We start from the raw sequence: 17833 nt of genomic DNA on the forward strand, positions 1-17833 counted from the left end.
CCGCTGCCCTGGGGACCTTGGAGGGCCGCGCCCGGGGAGGCGGGCGGCCCCATGCCCACGTCCTCGTCCCCCAGGTCTGTGGGCAGGAAGGCCGGGGAGCTCCTCCTGGCCTCCAGTCACTTCTCCCAGGTTGCAGACGGTCCCAGAGAGACAGACAGAACACCCCGCAGACAGGAGGGCTCAACAGCACGCACTCTGGGCCTCCTGGTGCCTCTCCATTTTTGGCTCGGAAAGGGCCGCGCGACCTCTTGACGTTGTGGCTTGTGTGCTGTGTTCCGTGAACCAGTGTGCATCGTGATTCCTTGTGAGTTTGGAGGAGACTTAGCGTGTCACACCGCCCTCAGAGCGTCGCGGGCAGTGTGTCCTCTCCGTGATGTAAGTCTAAACCTGTCTTCTGCTTGTAGGGATAACGGAGGAGGAGCGTCAGTTTCTGGCCCCGCCCATGCTCAAGTTCACCAGAAGCCTGTCCATGCCGGACACCTCCGAGGACATCCCGCCTCCGCCGCAGTCGGTGCCCCCGTCGCCGCCGCCGCCCTCCCCCACCGCCTACAACTGCCCCAAGTCCCCGACTCCGCGAGTCTACGGGACGATCAAGCCCGCCTTCAACCAGAACCCTGCCGCCAAGGTGTCCCCGGCCGCCCGCTCCGACACGGTGGCCACCATGGTGCGGGAGAAGGGGCTCTACCACCGGCGGGAGGTCGACCGCTACTCACTGGACTCCGAGGACCTCTACAGTCGCGGCGCCGGGCCCCAGGCCAACTTCCGCGGCAAGAGGGGCCAGATGCCCGAGAACCCGTACTCCGAGGTGGGGAAGATCGCCAGCAAAGCCGTGTACGTGCCGGCCAAGCCCGCCCGGCGGAAGGGTATGCTGGTGAAGCAGTCCAACGTGGAGGACAGCCCCGAGAAGACGTGCTCCATCCCCATCCCCACCATCATCGTCAAGGAGCCCTCCACCAGCAGCAGCGGCAAGAGCAGCCAGGGCAGCAGCGTGGAGACCGACCCGCAGGCCCCGGAGCAGCCCGGCCAGCTGCGGCCGGACGACAGTCTGACCGTCAGCAGCCCCTTCGCCGCCGCCATCGCCGGGGCCGTCCGCGACCGCGAGAAGCGGCTGGAGGCCCGGAGGAACTCCCCGGCCTTCCTGTCCACGGACCTGGGGGACGAGGACGTGGGCCTCGGGCCGCCCGCCCCCCGGGCGCGCCCCTCCAAGTTCCCCGAGGAGGGCGGCTTCGGCGAGGAGGACGGCGGGGAGCCGCTGTCGTCACCGGCGCCCCGGGAGCCCGAGAACCACTTTGTGGGTGTGGGCGAGGCCGGAGCTCAGGGTGAGGCTGGCAGGCTGCCGAACGCCCCGGGCCAGGCCAAGGCGCCGGAGGGCAGCCCCGTGGCGCCCCCCCGGAGCGGCAGCGCGGCGGGCCCTGAGAACTACGTGCACCCGCTCACCGGGCGGCTGCTGGACCCCAGCTCCCCGCTGGCTCTGGCGCTGTCAGCGAGGGACCGGGCCCTGAAGGAGTCCCAGCAGGGCTCCAAAGGGGAGGCCCCCAAGGCCGACCTCAACAAGCCTCTCTACATCGACACCAAAATGCGGCCCAGTGGGGAAGCGGGCTTCCCTCCGGTCGGCAGGCAGAGCGGGCGGGGGCCCCTGCGGCGGCAGGAGACGGAGAACAAGTACGAGACCGACCCGGGCAAGGACCGCAGGGACGACAAGAAGGGCGTGCTCGTCAACATCGTGGACGCGTCCCAGCAGAAGTCAGCTGGGCTGCTGATGGTCCACACGGTGGACGCGGCCAGGCCAGAGGACTTCCTGCAGGAAGAGGACGAGAAAGCCGACCCGGAAACGCAGCCAGACCATCCGCCATCCGAGGCGCCCGAAGGCGCCCCCGAAACCGAAGGTGCTTTCCCGACCCCCGCGGGCCCCGAGCCCACGGCAGCCACCGCCGCCGCGCCCGGCAGGACCATCGTAGCGGCGGGCTCTGTGGAGGAGGCGGTGATCCTGCCGTTCCGCATCCCTCCTCCGCCTCTGGCGTCCGTGGACCTGGACGAGGATTTTATTTTCACAGAGCCATTGCCTCCTCCCCTGGAATTTGCCAATAGTTTTGATATCCCCGATGACCGGGTTGCTTCTGTCCCCGCTCTCTCAGACCTGGTCAAGCAGAAAAAAAATGACACCTCCCAGTCCCCTTCCTTGAACTCCAGCCAGCCAACCAACTCTGCAGACAGTAAGAAGCCGGCTAGTCTCTCAAACTGTCTGCCCACCTCATTCCTGCCGCCCCCTGAAAGCTTTGATGCCGTCACGGACTCCGGGATCGAGGAGGTGGACAGCCGGAGCAGCAGCGACCACCACCTCGAGACGACCAGCACCATCTCCACGGTGTCCAGCATCTCCACCCTGTCCTCTGAGGGCGGGGAGAACGCGGACACCTGTACAGTCTATGCAGACGGGCAAGCCTTTATGGTTGACAAACCCCCAGTACCTCCCAAGCCAAAAATGAAGCCCATAATCCACAAGGGCAACACCCTCTACCACGACGCGCTACTGGAGGAGGACGTGGACAGCTTCGTGATCCCCCCCCCTGCACCTCCGCCGCCGCCTGGCGGGGCCCAGCCTGGCCCCACGAAGGCCATCCAGCCAAGGACCTCCAGGTTGTGGGGGGACGTCTCGGAGGTCAAAAGTCCGATTCTCTCAGGCCCAAAGGCGAACGTGATTAGTGAGTTAAACTCAATCCTGCAGCAAATGAACCGAGAGAAATCGGCAAAGCCAGGGGAAGGACTGGACCTGACACCGGGAACCAAGCCCACCGGCCTCGCCCCCAGGTAAGTGCCCGCGACGGGCGTTCCTCGTCCAGCGCTGACCAGGAAGTGCCCCGAGGAGCAGAGGCACTCCCGAAGCGGATCCAGGAGGGCACGCCCAGAGCCGGCCGTGTCTGCCTCCTTTCTCCCGGCCTGGACTCTGGTGCCGCGGACCCCCACGCAGAGATGAGCCGTGAGACCCGGCCACACGAGCCGTCCCCGCCGTGGCTTCCAGGGAGGAGCCCCGCTCTCTCGCCCCCCATCCTCCAGAACCACCAGAACCCTGAAGGGGCCATTCTGGAACCCACCCAGGAGGTTTCAGGGGAGGGGGCTTGCTAGCCAGGGGGCACGTGGGCAGCGTGCGATCAAGGGTGTGTTGGGGCCTCTGATCCCCTCCCCCCGTCACTACGTGGTCTGGGCTGGGGAGGGGTCGGTTCTGGACCCGCTGCCCCAAGTGAAGACCCCAGAGCCCACCCTGAGCAGGGCACGCGTCGTGGGAGAAGAGCGTGCAGTCATGCTCACGTGGGCACTCACAGTGTCGGGCAGAGTGTGAGGTCCCGCCTTCTTGGAACGGGGGACACACACAGGGCCCTGGTCCCAGACCCAAGCCCCGAGGCTCTGCCAGGCCCCCCACTCAAGCCCACGCCTCCCACCCTCAGTTTCTGCGCTCGGTTTCCCTCGCCCGAAACACACACGGCTTCCCGGGTCCCCCAGGCAGCGTTCTCTTGTTCTCCCGCGGGTCTTTACTCCCAGGTTACACTGTTGCCACTAACAAGGTCGTTCTATATATGCCTACTGGGCAAGGCATTTGACTCGAACACCCAAGTCCATCCATCCGTAATCCTGCAGTACGGTGGGGTCCTGAGAGCCATGACTTCCCAGCTCTCTTTCGATGTGGGTCAACCAAGTCACACGGCTGGTTCATGGTCCTCCTTGGAGCGCTAACAGACCAGCATCCACAGAGAGAAGCATGCCAACCAGCGCCGTTTTCAAGGGGGCCCTCATCGTAACTGTGGCGTTCAGAGTCCTTCCAGGCTCCCCAATTCTGAGAGACACGTGGATACATGCATGTGTTACACATTTGAGGGACACAAGGACATGTTGTGGAACGGCGCCAGTCTTAGTTGCTAGGTTATGTGAAAATACAACAATCAAGATGCTTTATCTGTGTTTCACATTTGACAAAACCCTTGGATGTGGGTGAATAATGTTTCTAACAGCTGCTGGGGAGCAGGTGGTAGTAACCCATTTCTCGGAAGGGGCGATGGAGATGCAGAGAGGCAGGCAGCCTGTCCATGGGCACGGGCAGCAGCGGACAGAGCCGGGCCAGGCCGAGGGCTTCTGACCGGCGCGTCCGTCACAGTGACATCCGCGATACGGAAGATGTGGAAGTCATCTCCTCTGGGCGGCGTGGGGGGCAGCGTGCTCTGCAGGGCACTCCCCCCGGAGGCTGGGCCCTCTCTCTCAGACTGTGGGCCTCCCTCACCCCTCTCCTGGCTGGGTGAGCTGCTCGGGACTCATGGCAGAGGGGTCTCGGCAGCAGGCATCCCTGGGGTTGGCCTGGGTGGGAGAGGCCTCAGAGCAGAGGTCAGCTGGTAGAGTCCTGATGGACTTGAAGGGTTCAGGCCCTGCCTGTGATCGACCCCACAGTCTTTTCTATTACTTATAACCCAGTGCACACGGCCCAAGCAGTCACTGACATCTATGCATTCCCAGCTGCAGGGCCCCGGGCAGCACAGGCCCAGAGGTGGGGCCTGAACACGTTCCCGGGGTGCGGACAGGAGAACCGGGGTCAGAGGGCGGAGCGCTTGGCCACGAGCCCTCAGCTGGAAGGCACAGTAGCAGACCTCCAGGCCGCGGAGCTGCCTCGGGGTTCCACTTCTCCGCTCTCCTGCAGCCGTGGATCAGCCTGGAAGGAGGGTCACCCAGCAGAACGCCCGCAGGCCTGAGCTTACCAGGGCAGGGCTCTCCTGAGGCCTCTGGAGCCCCTCGAGTTCAGTCTTCTGTGCTTATCTGGAGACTGAGACCCTGCAGGGCAGTCCCCAGGCGTCTCCGCACACGAGCCCCCCGCCCCCGGGGCAGCAGCCCCTTCCTCCCTGCTCACTGCCAAGGGCTGCAGTGAGTGGGACCGGGAAACTGAGGCCCGGGCGTCAGCCAGCCAGGCACCAGAGCCCGGGACCTTCCCAGCCAGGGCGCACCTGCCTGGATGTCTCAGCCCTACTTTTAAGTGCATCTAAAAATTAAGAGCTGTGTGCGGCCCTGGGCAAAATGAGGCACAAAATTAGATGAACAGAATTCCTAGTGAAGGAAAAGAAATGAGCTTTTCTAGGGAAAGCTGAAAACCCGCCACGCTCTTTGAAGCGATGGACGAGCAGAGGTGCACATTCCCATAGAAACGGCCTGAGCACCCCAGGGCCACCCCCGGGCGTCTGACCGCTGCGAGGGCAGGGACCAGGGGCAGATTTGCCCCGCTTTCACCCGTGGTTCCTCCTTCGCTCCCGCTGCTGCAGCCCAGGCCCAGGTCGGGGAGAAGACGCTGAGCACCCAGGCCCTTGCTCGCTGGGGTCCAAGACGAGCCTGAGCCCTGAGTTTCTGCTGCTGTGATGAGTCCCCAGAAATCAGGGGCAACATGGGCTCTGCCACCATCTAGATTGCAGACACGCTGGCGGGAGGACGACGAGGACCGTCCCGCTGCCCTTTTATCCCACGCAGCCGCGGCTTCTCCCCAGGCCTCGTCCAGAAGCACCCCCTCACCCTGGGGGGGCATGCAGGGCTGGAGACAGGGCTTCTCTGGCTGCCCAGGCTGAGTTCCCCAGGAAGGATCTCATCTCTAGACAGTGTCCACCAAGATCGAAGCAAAGCTTTGCTCAGGCCAGTGCCGCCTCTGGGCAAGTCAGCTGCCCTCCAGCTCAGCACCGGCCCACACCCCCTTCCAAGGAACGCCCAAGCACCCGCCGACACCCCAAGAATGACCTCCCCACCTGGGCGGCCTGCTCTCGGAACCCTTTGGTACCCCAGACACATGGGCAGCACCCCTCACTTCAAGACACAGGCTGAGTTCCTCCAAGTCACAGAGCTGAGACGCCAGAGGGACACTCACCTTTGGCCCCGGAGCCACAGCCCAGCCCCGTGGCCTCCCAAGGGGCTGTCTGCAGGTCCACAGTCAAGGCGGCCTGGGCCCCCGGGAGCTGATCACCCCATGTATGCCAGGCACTGTGCCGGGCCCCAGGACTCCTCGCTGAACAAGGAAACATCCACGGTCTCTGCCCCTTTGAAGAGCTACATTCCCAAGGGGAAGCAGATATGAAGTAAGAAGACAAACCCAAAGTGCACAGCCCGAACTACAGAGGGACGAAGATGTCGTAACGAATCATGACCACGGGCAGGGTGGAAGGAAGTGGCGTTTGAACCACCTGAGAGACAGCCGGGCGAAAACCCGGGAGCAGAGCATCCAGGCACTGGGACCAGCAAGCACAAAGCCGGGGGGCCGGAAGGTGTTCCCCACCCGGAAGAAGCTGGCCAGAGCAGAGGGAGGGGCTGCGAGGACGGTCTCGAGCATCTCGCATGCCGAGGCAGAGGGCTGTGTCTGAGTGGTGGCAGCCCTCGAGGACTTAAGCAAAGGCTTGGCACGACCTGACTTGCGTTTCATGAAGCTGACCCAGCAGCTGTTTGGTCAGCGGGTCACGGTGACGCAGGGAAACCCAGGAGCAGACCCGTGTGCAGTCCTGGGGTCTCCGCTCTGGAGACAGACCCCGGGTACATGGGAGTTTGACAAATTCGCTTTGACCTAAAACAAAGGTCCTTGAGCCAGAAGACCATCCTTGTTTTTAAAGCAAGACAGCTCTGCTTTGTCCACCCTCCCACGGGGAGCGGGAGGTCAATGTGGGTTTGGCTTTCGTTCTCTGGCCGTTGGGAGGAGGATCAGTGCCATGAGTGGATGCTTGCAGGAGACCCCACTGGCTTCCATCCAGGGGGCGCAGCATTGGTCGACCCTCCAGGAGCCCCTCTGGATCCCCTCACTCTCCTGGGTCCTCCGGAGGAACCCGGGACAGGCCCTCACCTCCTGGAGGCGCCGATGGAGCTCCAGGTCCCCCGGGGCAGGCGGGGTTCAGGCTGCCTGTCGGTGCAGCACTGCCCAGTCCCCAGGGGGTGCCCGCGCTGAGCACCCACACCCACTGCCTGGCCCGGCGGGCACCTCCAGCTCCTCGCTGGGCTCTCAGCAGTATCATCCTGAGAGCCTCTTGGTTTTAAAATAAATCAATTTGGGTTGTTAAAAAATTATCTCTGCCCAGCTGGTCCCAGAGCACAGACTTCGGAACTGACTCGATAATGGAAGCTGCTTAATGGCACTTTCATCACAGCGGCGCCGTCACGGAGGTTTTATCATTTCATGGCAGCAATTGAAATGTTGAGGGAGTGTCAATGACTGGAATCATGGGTAATTAGGTGAACACGCGCCGCTGTGTTCCCTCGTACACGGTACGTAAGAGAGGCTGTTCTGGTCCGACTGCAGCAGCTTATCCTTCAAGGGCCATCTGCAATCCAGCCTGGACACCAGGACCCCTCAGCCAACGAGTGTCGGGGGTGGCCACTGCCCCCTGAAGACCAGGTGCATTCTCAACCTGCTCAGGTGTGTCGGACGGGCTGCTGAACCCGAGGCGGCCTCGCGGCCCCCACATCCGGCTCCGCCTGCCAGCCTGGCCAAGTCACATAACTCCCTGACCTGGTCTGCCAGCTGCCCACATCCACGTCCCCCACCCCGGTTCACTCCACAGTTCTCAGCTGGACCCCCATGTGCGCCAGGCCCAGGACGCAGACCCGCCGGGGCCCTTACGGTCACCTTCCCAGTCTTTTTAGCGCCCAACCTTTAGAAACGTTACAAAGACAGAACTTAGACCAGTTTGGAAATCAGCGCCGTTTCACACACACGACAGGGATGCATCACACAAACTCGACGGTGACCACACAGGACGCAGGGGCCGGCGGGGCGTGCTGGGGAGTCTCTGCGGAGAGGGCTCAGAACTCCGAGACCACCTCGCTGGGCAGCCTCCGGCCCACAGCCAGGCACTGTCCAGGGGCCGAACCACATCTGTAAACACAATGAAAAGTCCCCTTGAGCCCTGGCTTTCCCCTTCCCCAGCCAACTTGTGCTGACTGATAAAATAACAGCGCATCTCTGAGTGTGTCATTAACTCTTGATTTCTGTTTCAATTCTCATGTTTCCATATGGATTGGATTGAAGAGGCAGGATAGAGAGTAATAATCCAAGAGAGGGCGTGTGTGCGCGAGTGTGTGTGTCTGTGTTTCTAAATCGGGGCAACAGATTCGTGTGTGTTCCACCCGGGAACCCAGTGGTTGCTTAGCAACGAAACGGTCTCCGCAACCGGGAGATCCAGTGAATAATACCCGTCTGATTAACTGAGAGTAAATCAAGCCACTGAGGAGGAGGGCAGGATGGACCAGCCCCGGGCAACCTCCACGCAGTGCCTCGAACGCTTTGGTTCCTCTTTTCCGTAGCGACGTCCCACGGGGCCGTGGGCAGGCTCCCAGCACAGAGCCAGATCTGACGCCCCCTTTATTAGCTGCCGGCCTCTCAGCCCTCGGTGCGGACTTGACGCAAAGCCCGGCCTGCCTGAGCAGGCGTGCGGATTGCTGCTTCCTAGGCTGCGGAAGACAAAGGGCAGCCGGGAGCCCGGGTCTGGGTACCACCGGGGAGCTGGCTGCCGGGCCCGCATGGGGAAGCCAATGCCCCCTCTCAGCATCCTCCTGGTCTCGGTCTGTGCTCACTCCCCCAGCCACGCAGGGCAGACGCATGAGCTTCCCCCGCTGAACACACAAGAGTCAGGCCCCTCTGGCATTCTCCTCTGGGCAGCTGCGTGCACTGCCCACCCTGCTCTGCAGCCAGAGGGCCCAGCATCCGGGCCTCCGCTTTCATCTCGTCCATCGAGAGAAGCTGCTTTTTTTAATTGTCATTAATTTTGCAGTGTTGTCTCAACCCGCTCCCTCCTGTTTCCATCTGCTCCCGTGATGGGTGGTAACAGAAGAGGGTCGTGCTGAAGAGACGTAAGTGCCGCGTGCAGAGTCCCCTTCTCTCTGGCGTGCTGTCCTGTCCCTTGGTCTCACTGCCCACCCGTGGGTCTGCTTCTGACGCCGCACCCAGCTGCCTGCAGGGCCCTTTTTCTAAAGGGCATCTCAGCTACCTGGGAATCACTGGGGTGTTCCCCAGGGCGGGGTGGTGCTCACACCCACCCTCTGGGCTCAGAGAGACCCACGGGTAAGTGCGGCCTGGGTCTAAAGAGCTGCTGTCACGGGGGGATTAACCTGCCTCCACTTCACAAAGCCAGCAAGCGAGGCCACCTCCCGACGGGACAGCCCCGGCAGGTGGGCCCGGTCAGGGCCACAGGCGCAGGAGGCACGGTGCGCTCCTGTGAGACGCTCACCCACTGCATGTAAGGCCGTCTGTGCCCAGAAGGCCCTCTGCGCCTGGAAGGTCCCTCTGCGCCTGGAAGGTCCCTCTGCACCCGGAAGGCCCTCTGCGCCTGGAAGGCCCTCTGTGCCCGGAAGGTCCTCTGCGCCCAGAAGGCCCTCTGCGCCCGGAAGGTCCTCTGCGCCCGGAAGGCCCTCTGCCCGGAAGGTCCCTCTGCGCCCAGAAGGCCCTCTGTGCCCGGAAGGTCCCTCTGCGCCTGGAAGGTCCTCTGTGCCCAGAAGGCCCTCTGCGCCCGGAAGGTCCCTCTGCACCCAGAAGGCCCTCTGTGCCCGGAAGGTCCCTCTGCGCCCAGAAGGCCCTCTGCGCCTGGAAGGTCCCTCTGCGCCTGGAAGGTCCTCTGTGCCCAGAAGGCCCTCTGCGCCCGGAAGGCCCTCTGCGCCCGGAAGGCCCTCTGCGCCTGGAAGGTCCTCTGTGCCCGGAAGGCCCTCTGCGCCTGGAAGGTCCCTCTGCGCCTGGAAGGTCCCTCTGTGCCCGCAAGGTCCCTCTGGGTGGAGCAGCCCCACCCCCGCTCGGCCGTCCCTCCCACTGCCTGGCTGCTGTCTCAGTGGTTCCAGTGAGCCTCCCCCGGCAGAGGGGAGACAGGCCCCCTCAGTGGGAACTGCAGTGCATCTTCTGGTCCGACCTGGGCCCCAGAATCTGCAGGCTTCTTAAATCCTTGCTGTGTGCACGGCACACCTCTCTCCGCATGACTGGGGTCAGGGGGTGGGGGCTCTCCCGCTCCCTGCCTATGACGCCCTGGGCCAGCAGGGCCCCCGTTTCTTCATGCTGAGTGGGGGGTCATCCGCAGGGGCCGCCGGGGCCGGGTGCACCAGTAGAGCCAGTAACCGAGGCCCCTGGAGGTTCTCAGCGGGGTGTCTCCTATGTGCAGCATCCAGTCCTGGAGCCCCTGGCCCTCCAGGAAACCACACGTGAAGCCCCAGGGTGGATGGGGGTCCCGACCGCAGGCACCCCCCAGGCCAAGGAAATGCTTCTCCCGGGACAGGATCAGAGCCCGAGTCTGGCACAGGCCCCTCCTTCAGACCCCGTGCAGGCGCCACGCTTGACGCAGCGCCCAGTGGGCAAGGGCCAGGAGGCTGAGGCTTCCTGGAACCCACCCGCCACCTCTCTCACACACACAGGGCAGAAAAAACACAGACAGACAGACACACACACACGGCAGAAAAAACACAGACAGACAGACACACACACACACACGGCAGAAAAAACACAGACAGACAGACAGACACACACACGGCAGAAAAAACACAGACAGACAGACACACACACACACGGCAGAAAAAACACAGACAGACAGACACACACACACATGGCAGAAAAAACACAGACAGACAGACACACACACACACGGCAGAAAAAACACAGACACACACACACACAGGGCAGAAAAAACACAGACAGACAGACAGACACACACACACGGCCGAAGACAGCCGCACAGCCTCAGAACAGGGCGCAGGTAGGCTGGGCTCCGACCCCGACCGTTTCATCGGACGCGGCAGCGCCCACGACCGCCCCCAGGAGCCGCGGGGCGTCCCACTCTGAAGCGGCCGGCCTGCGAGGCGCCCTTCCCCGCCCTTTTCCTGTGAAGCCAGAAAGTCTCAGGTCTGACAGGCGATGAGGAGGAAGGGTCTCCTAACGGGTGCCCTTCCTTGAAGTGCAGGCAAAAGCCGCCACTCCTCGGGCGGCGTGGTGATGCAGCGGGACTGGGCCCTGGCCGCCCGGCTCCTCTGTGCCACCCGCCCCTGGCCTGGCAAGGCGTGTGCTCTCTGCCAGCATGCTGGCCCTCAGACGCCCTGCGGTGGTTTGGGTGGCTCCCTCTCTCTCCCCAGAGGCCACGTCCTCGTCTGCTTTGTGATCGGACTTGTAATGGTTTTCTCTGTCACTGCCGTTTCAGAGGCCCCGAGGTCATGAGCACCGTCTCAGGTACGCGGAGCACAACGGTCACCTTCACTGTTCGCCCTGGGACCTCCCAGCCCATCACCCTGCAGAGCCGGCCCCCGGACTACGAGAGCAGGAACTCAGGACCCAGACGCGCCCCCAGCCCTGTGGTCTCGCCAACAGAGCTGAGCAAAGAGGTCCTGCCCGCCCCCCTGCCCGCCGCCACTGCGGCCCCCTCACCCACCCTCTCGGATGTCTTCAGCCTTCCGAGCCAGCCCCCGCCCGGGGACCTGTTTGGCTTGAACCCAGCGGGACGCAGCAGGTCGCCGTCTCCCTCCATCCTGCAACAGCCAATCTCCAATAAGCCTTTTACAACTAAGCCTGTCCACCTGTGGACTAAACCTGATGTGGCAGACTGGCTGGAAAGTCTAAACCTGGGTGAACATAAAGAGGCCTTCATGGACAATGAGATCGACGGCAGCCACCTCCCAAACCTCCAGAAAGAAGACCTCATAGATCTGGGCGTGACTCGAGTCGGGCACAGAATGAACATAGAAAGGGCTCTCAAACAGCTGCTGGACAGATAAGGGTGGCTGCTCCTTTCCGTCACAGACTCCTTGTTATAAATAGAGATGGGCTTGCACGGAGATGTTTGGATGGTGAGCGCCAACCCCGTTCCGCGGGCTGGTCTCCTGGGGACCCAGAGAAGCGTGTGTGTCCGCGGCGTGGCTGAGCCGAGGCCTTCCAGCCCCGGCTCTCTGTGTGGGCTCCTTTGGGCTGTTTCTGTCAAAGCGGGGACCGGGGGAGGGGTCCTTCCGAGGTGGAGAGGGACGCGTGCGCAGCCTGCCTCCTGCGTGCAGGCGACCTTGCCTCGCCCAGCCCAGGAGCTGCCCGGCCCGTGCGGGCGCCCTGCTCCAACAGGCGGGCGCCCCTGCACTCCAGACACATACCTCCCGCGGCCTCCCTGCGCGCCTGGCGGCCCCGGCCCAGCACCAGGGCCCTCCTCTGTCTTCGGCCTCTCGAGGGCACGCGGTGCTCACACGCTCCTTTTCTTTGCTGGACGTGGCTCGCAGCGAGACGCCCACAGACGCGCATATCCGGTGCCCTTCCTGGAAGGTGGAGAAGCGTCTCCCCTCCTCTGTGGATCCTGTCCCGCCCCTCCGACGTGCACCCTTGCTTCTCTGGCCCGTTGAGGCTCTTGGCAGTGATGGGTTGTTCTGAATGGGATCGTGCCCAGCTTTGCTTAGCTTTCCTTCTTTCTGCAAGTCTGTTAGCATAATTCCAAAGTGGCCAAACAGATGTCACGTGGAGTTAGTCGAAGCACAAAGTCACGATTCCAGGCGGAGGGAGGCCCGGCTGCCCGCGCACGGCTCCAGGGCCAGCGTGTCCCCGGGCGGAAGCAGCTGTCAGCCAGGAGCGGCTGTCCAGGAGCGTGGGAAGGGGCTTCTCTGCCTTTCAGCATTCTTTAAATTGAAAGGTGTGTTGAATTCTGCAGGCCTCGGAGCAGGTGAGCATCCACTCTGACACACAGGACGACACAAGGTCCGCAGTGGGCATGGCTGCTGCTGGATGCTGGGGGGTGCCCCGGCCCCCTCCAGCTCAGAGCCCCGCCGAGGGCAAGCATCACTGCTGAGACAGCCCTTTCGTCCTCTGAGGCCAGGGAAGACGGTACCGAGGGGCCTTCCCCCTTTTCCTCTGAGTGTCCAGGAACCCCACCAGCTTGTCTTAATAGTACAACAGGTTTTCATAAAACCCAGTGGGCGTGGCACACAGACAGGACCCAGGGTGAGGGTGCAAAGCAGAGAGACGAAGGAAGGACAGAGCAGGGAGGTCTGGTGGGCGGCAGTCTGGCCTCCGGCAAGGCTTTCCTGGGCCTTGCGCCCTTCATTCCCCCAGAGCGCCCTTCCTTGTGACAATACCTCTGATCTCCACGGGAGGTCGCCACCGGCACCCGGAGTCACAGAACACCCAGTCAGGAGTCAGCACGTCCTCCCACATGTGGAAGAATGTCAAGTTTTTGGCTTTTATTATGATTTCAGAACTAGCCTAGCCCATCTCTAATTATAAAAACATGATTTTTTTTTTTTCCCTTTTTTTCTTTATGCTCACAATCAAGTCTCTGGTTAGGTCTGGAACAGCTCTAGAATGAACACGTAAAATTTAGCAATTTAAAATCTTTCTTTACTGCAAGTTTAAATAGTTGTACAGATAGTTTATAAGCACAATATTTTAAGGAAAAAAAAAGTGGCTGGTCTACTAGGCAGCCTTTGTGCCACTTCAGTGCTAGAAAGTTAAAGAAAAACAAACTTTTGTGATTTAATACTATTTCTGTGGAATAATTATAAAAGTATGACCTTTTTAAATCAACCTTATTGGATGCATCTGAACCAGCAGAGCTGTGTTATATTTTCTATCTTTGCTAGAACTTCGTCATCGAAGGACAATTATTTCTTCAAAAGTGGTTGTAATTCACAATGCAGAAGTTTTCTGCAAAAACAAACACACTCACCACACACACAGTTTTTCCAGCCAGTGTCCCTGAATTGGAAATTGAGTTTTGGACCTGTTCCAAAACCTATTGCAGGTCAATCTTGGTATTTGAACGAAATCAATTTAATATTAAGGTGTTTTACTTCCATGTACTTTCGATTTTTCCATCATGAGATGAATATAACCCCAGAGAAGTTTCAAGCCAAGATACTTCGGGTGGCCTGCTGAGGCTGCCGGCAGTTCGGAAAGTGTGAGATGGTGATTTGGCCCTCATCAGTCTTCCGTCTGGTGATGTTGCGAAACCCAGTAAGCACAGCGCCCCACCAGGCTCGTTTCTCCTTTGCCCACTGCCGGTCTCACCTCTCTGCTCAGTGCCAGGCAACATGCTAGACAGGATGAGTGAAAGGAGCCCCAGGCAGACGGTAACCAACAGCAACGTGGGGCGTTAGGGTTACTGGACTTGGGTAGCCAGGAGGTGAGGCTTGGCTGCTCCTCCCTTTCTTAAAGAGACTTCCAAGTCACATGCAACTGACCAGAAGCAAGCCAAGCTGACGGCACTGGTGGTTCACACTGTCTTACCATAGAGAAGTAACAGGCCATCAGAACCTGCACTGACCAACTAAATAAACACGTTGCCAAGATGAATCGGTCTCTAGCTCTCTTCACCGGTTTTGCTACAGAAAGCAATAGTTCCTCATTTGACCCACCGCCCACTGTTCTCCCCCTTGAGACATGTCAGGACCAGGCCCTACCCCACGCCCCTCTTCAACAGTGAAACAGATGTTAAACTGCTCATATAAAGATTATGTTAATACTTATTCCAGGTTTTAAAAAGATCCACTTTTGTTATATACTGTAATTTAAATAAATTGCATTTACATGCCTAGTTTCTGTAATATTGTGTATACAAAACCAAAATTGCTGAAGATGTAAATTATGTATACCTGCCAAGATACCTTCTCCAGGGTGTCTGTGCACATTTTAAGTTAATCCATAATATAAAAATGACTCAATGTGACTGTTGATTTGCTGAACTTTACATATCACAAAGTGAATCACTTGTGATACTTTAGTTAATAAAATGGTGATTTTTTTTTTTTTTTTTCTGAGTTATTTAACAAGCAAGCATTACCCAGGGTGATCGGGCAATGACTTTTTGTGTGTGGACCACAAATATTGGTTTCTCCCATTAACAAAATTTTTGTTTTTTTTAGAAACTAGTATGTTTCACACTATAGTTTGTGTAACATGTGTTCGCATTATCTATGTTTCTGTTACTTTGTGCTTTTATTCTTTTTAGACCTTATTAAAAACATAAAGAGAAAAAAACAAGCTCCTGTAATTTGCACTTTCTCCCAATTCTTAAAATCTCTTGTATGGCAACCAAAATTACTGTAAAAAAAAATAATAATAATAAATATACTATTGCACTAAGGTTGTGGTTCTGATTGCAAACAGTGAGAACTTTCTGAATTAAAAAGTTGCCGAGCTTACAGTCCAGCCACTTGACCTCTATGACACTGACCAGATAATATCTGCCCAAAGAGTGAAAAATTCTTTCAGTGAGCTACTCTGCCTCGGTTCCATCTCCTGCAAGTTTTCTCAGTGTAGTGGAAACAAGTATTATTTTAGAACTGAGGACAGCACCACGGACGTCTGTGAGCACCGCTGTGAGGGAGCTGAGGCCGGGCTCTCCTTTGTCTGGGACGGAAGTAGAAGGGCGTGGCGGGCAAGCCGGGTGCAGACCTCGCTCCTCAGAGCAGAGGATCCCACACACCCTGAGCTGGCTGTCTCCTTGCAGCCGGGCACGCCGGCTGGGCAGCCTCTCTGGCTGACGCAGAGCCAACCATGCTTTCGTGAACAAATGTGCACTAAGGCTTGGGGCAAGAGCATGTGTCTTCTGGCAAAGAACTGAGCCAAGAAGACATGGGCTATTCCTTCCACTGTAGGGAAGCGTATTTTAAACTTAAATATTGAACCTCTTCTTGGGCCTCATCAGTGAAAACTCACGGTCTTTAGTTCCGGAGCAGTTTCCTCTACTTTGGCACATCCTCCCCTTGAACAGCCGCCACTGTTTCTGTGCTCATGACAAGTTCTCAGCCTCACATCTTCTGTAGTTGACGCTCCCCGAGGTCCACCTGCTACACCATCCAATGGTCCCTCCCCGATCTTCACCACCCCCCAGCCCCACTGTCCAGTGGCTTCCTCCAGATGAATGTGTCCGTCTGTCTTGTTAAGGAAAACATAGACACTGGTAGACTTTTTCCGTTTATTTGTACTTTACCTGAGGCATTTAATACCCAGTAAACTGGGACGTCTTGTGTATTTGTGGTGATCCGTGTACATGCGCAACAAGGTGTCAGTCCCACATCGGCGAGGTGGCCAGGCAGCCGCATGCAGATGGGCCTGCCCCTGCTTGGTGGGCAAGTGGGCGGTTCCAGACCGGTTTCTCAGACTTCAGCAGAGCCAATCACTTCAGTTTTTAATCCACGCTGTACCAGTGCTTTTGTTTCCTTACTGTTCCTGTAACATGTTTCTGCAGTTCAGAGTCTTTACCGTGTTATGTTTAAAATTACAACAGTCACTGTCCATTGCTTCTCCTCTGGAACTCTCTGTTTATAGCAATTCTGAAATTTTACGATGAGCCTTCAAATAAATACAGAAACAAAAAAGAGGAAAAAAAGTAAAGTGTGTGCCTTGGGTGTTTTCAACCTGATCTGCATAAAACCATATTGTATTCAAATGCTGTATATTTAATGAGAGGGTAAATACACCTTCAATGTATTAATGTAGCTGATAAAATAGTTATAGTGCCTTGGTTTCTGAACTGAGAAGCCCCTGTCAATGCACAACGAAAAGTGAAAAAACGACTCAAGAAATGAAATGTTGAGAAGACCTGGACATGATTCTGGAGCCTTTCTCATCATAAGACTGTGGAATATGCACAGTCATTTAAGTTAAAAATAAACAGAAAATTGAAATAAGACTGTGTTATCAATTAATTTTCCTTTAAAAGTGCTTTCTGCTATACTACTTTCAGTATTTTCATTTAGTAAAAATACAAAAACATGGTTGAGAATTTGCAAGGAAAAGAAAATGACATCTTTCAGACCTACTTCCCCAGGTTGTGTCGCCCCCCAGTGGTCCTTGTTGGTAATGTTTATCCAGTCAGCAGCACCTATCCATCATCTCCACATTTTGTTTAAAAAAAAAAAAAAAAAAAAGCTCATTTTTAATGATTGAAGCCACTCATCACAGAACTACTTCCATTTTTTCTAAGCTACAGGCATGGCAACACACAGTCTGTTTTTTAAAAAGTGTGAGAAGTCATCAGACTATTCTCAAGGCCAAGGTCTCTCTCCACTTAATCAGTTAAAACATTAAGCTCCCCGGCACAGCCTTAGTCATCTTGGAAGATAGGTCTGAGGTGTAGAAAGCGTGTTAGGAACCGCCGCCCTCCTGGGACTAGACTAATCCCAGCAAGAGTGGACGTCCACGGGGCGCTTCCACCAGGTCCGAGCGGCAGCCCCATCTTCAGGGACCCTCGGCAAGCAGGCCAGACCCTCCCAGAGGCGAGGCAGATGCCGCCTGCTGGGTCCACAGCCCATCTCTGGGTCTTTCTGCCACGTGTCTGGGCTTTTTCACCTGATAAGATCATCAGCTGTGCTATTACCAGGCCAAGGCCCAGCAGATATGCAGATTTTTCATTTCAATGCACAGATATAGCCCACATCTGGGAATCTGAAGGGCTGTCAGGGATGACAGCCAGGCTTCTTGGGTGGTGAAACTGCAGACACCACTGCGGCCTCTGCTGGAGGTGTGCAGGAGTCCAAGAACCAAGGGGGCGGGCTAGAGGCCGTGGGGCAGGGTGGGCGGGCAAGGTAGGCCCTAGTGGGCCCTGTGTGAGACGGACCCCGGGAAACGGCCAGGTGAGCAAGACAGAGCGGGGGACATCTGACCACTCGCCTGCACCTGGCGGTCTGCAACCTGTCCCGACACCTCAAGTCCTCCTGCCGCCGCCCACTCAAAGTCTTCCGTGCCAAGGGGCTTAAATAGAAATTAAATGTGTTTTTCAAACCCCAGAATTCAAGAGAGCAGCAGGGGAACACAGTCCTGGAAGCTCCGGGAAAGAAACTACAGCACAAGGCAGAAATGAGTGATTCCTGGGCACGGTCCTGAGAGGTAGTGTAGCAC

The 17833-nt window shown here is 58.0% G+C and overlaps 1 protein-coding gene across 1 annotated transcript in view; it reads left to right on the forward strand.

Moving 5' to 3' along the window:
• SHANK2 (SH3 and multiple ankyrin repeat domains 2) overlaps positions 1-16504 on the forward strand; it is a 552597-nt gene extending 536093 nt beyond the window's left edge. The window contains exons 22-23 of the mRNA XM_061161522.1: positions 405-2808; positions 11166-16504. Coding sequence (XP_061017505.1) covers positions 405-2808; positions 11166-11736 — 2975 coding nt within the window. The 3' untranslated portion in view covers positions 11737-16504. The remainder of the gene's footprint in view (positions 1-404; positions 2809-11165) is intronic.
• The last annotated feature ends 1329 nt before the right edge of the window (positions 16505-17833 follow it).

This window comes from Dama dama, chromosome 2 (assembly GCF_033118175.1).
Source record: "Dama dama isolate Ldn47 chromosome 2, ASM3311817v1, whole genome shotgun sequence".
Classification (NCBI taxonomy): domain Eukaryota; kingdom Metazoa; phylum Chordata; class Mammalia; order Artiodactyla; family Cervidae; genus Dama; species Dama dama.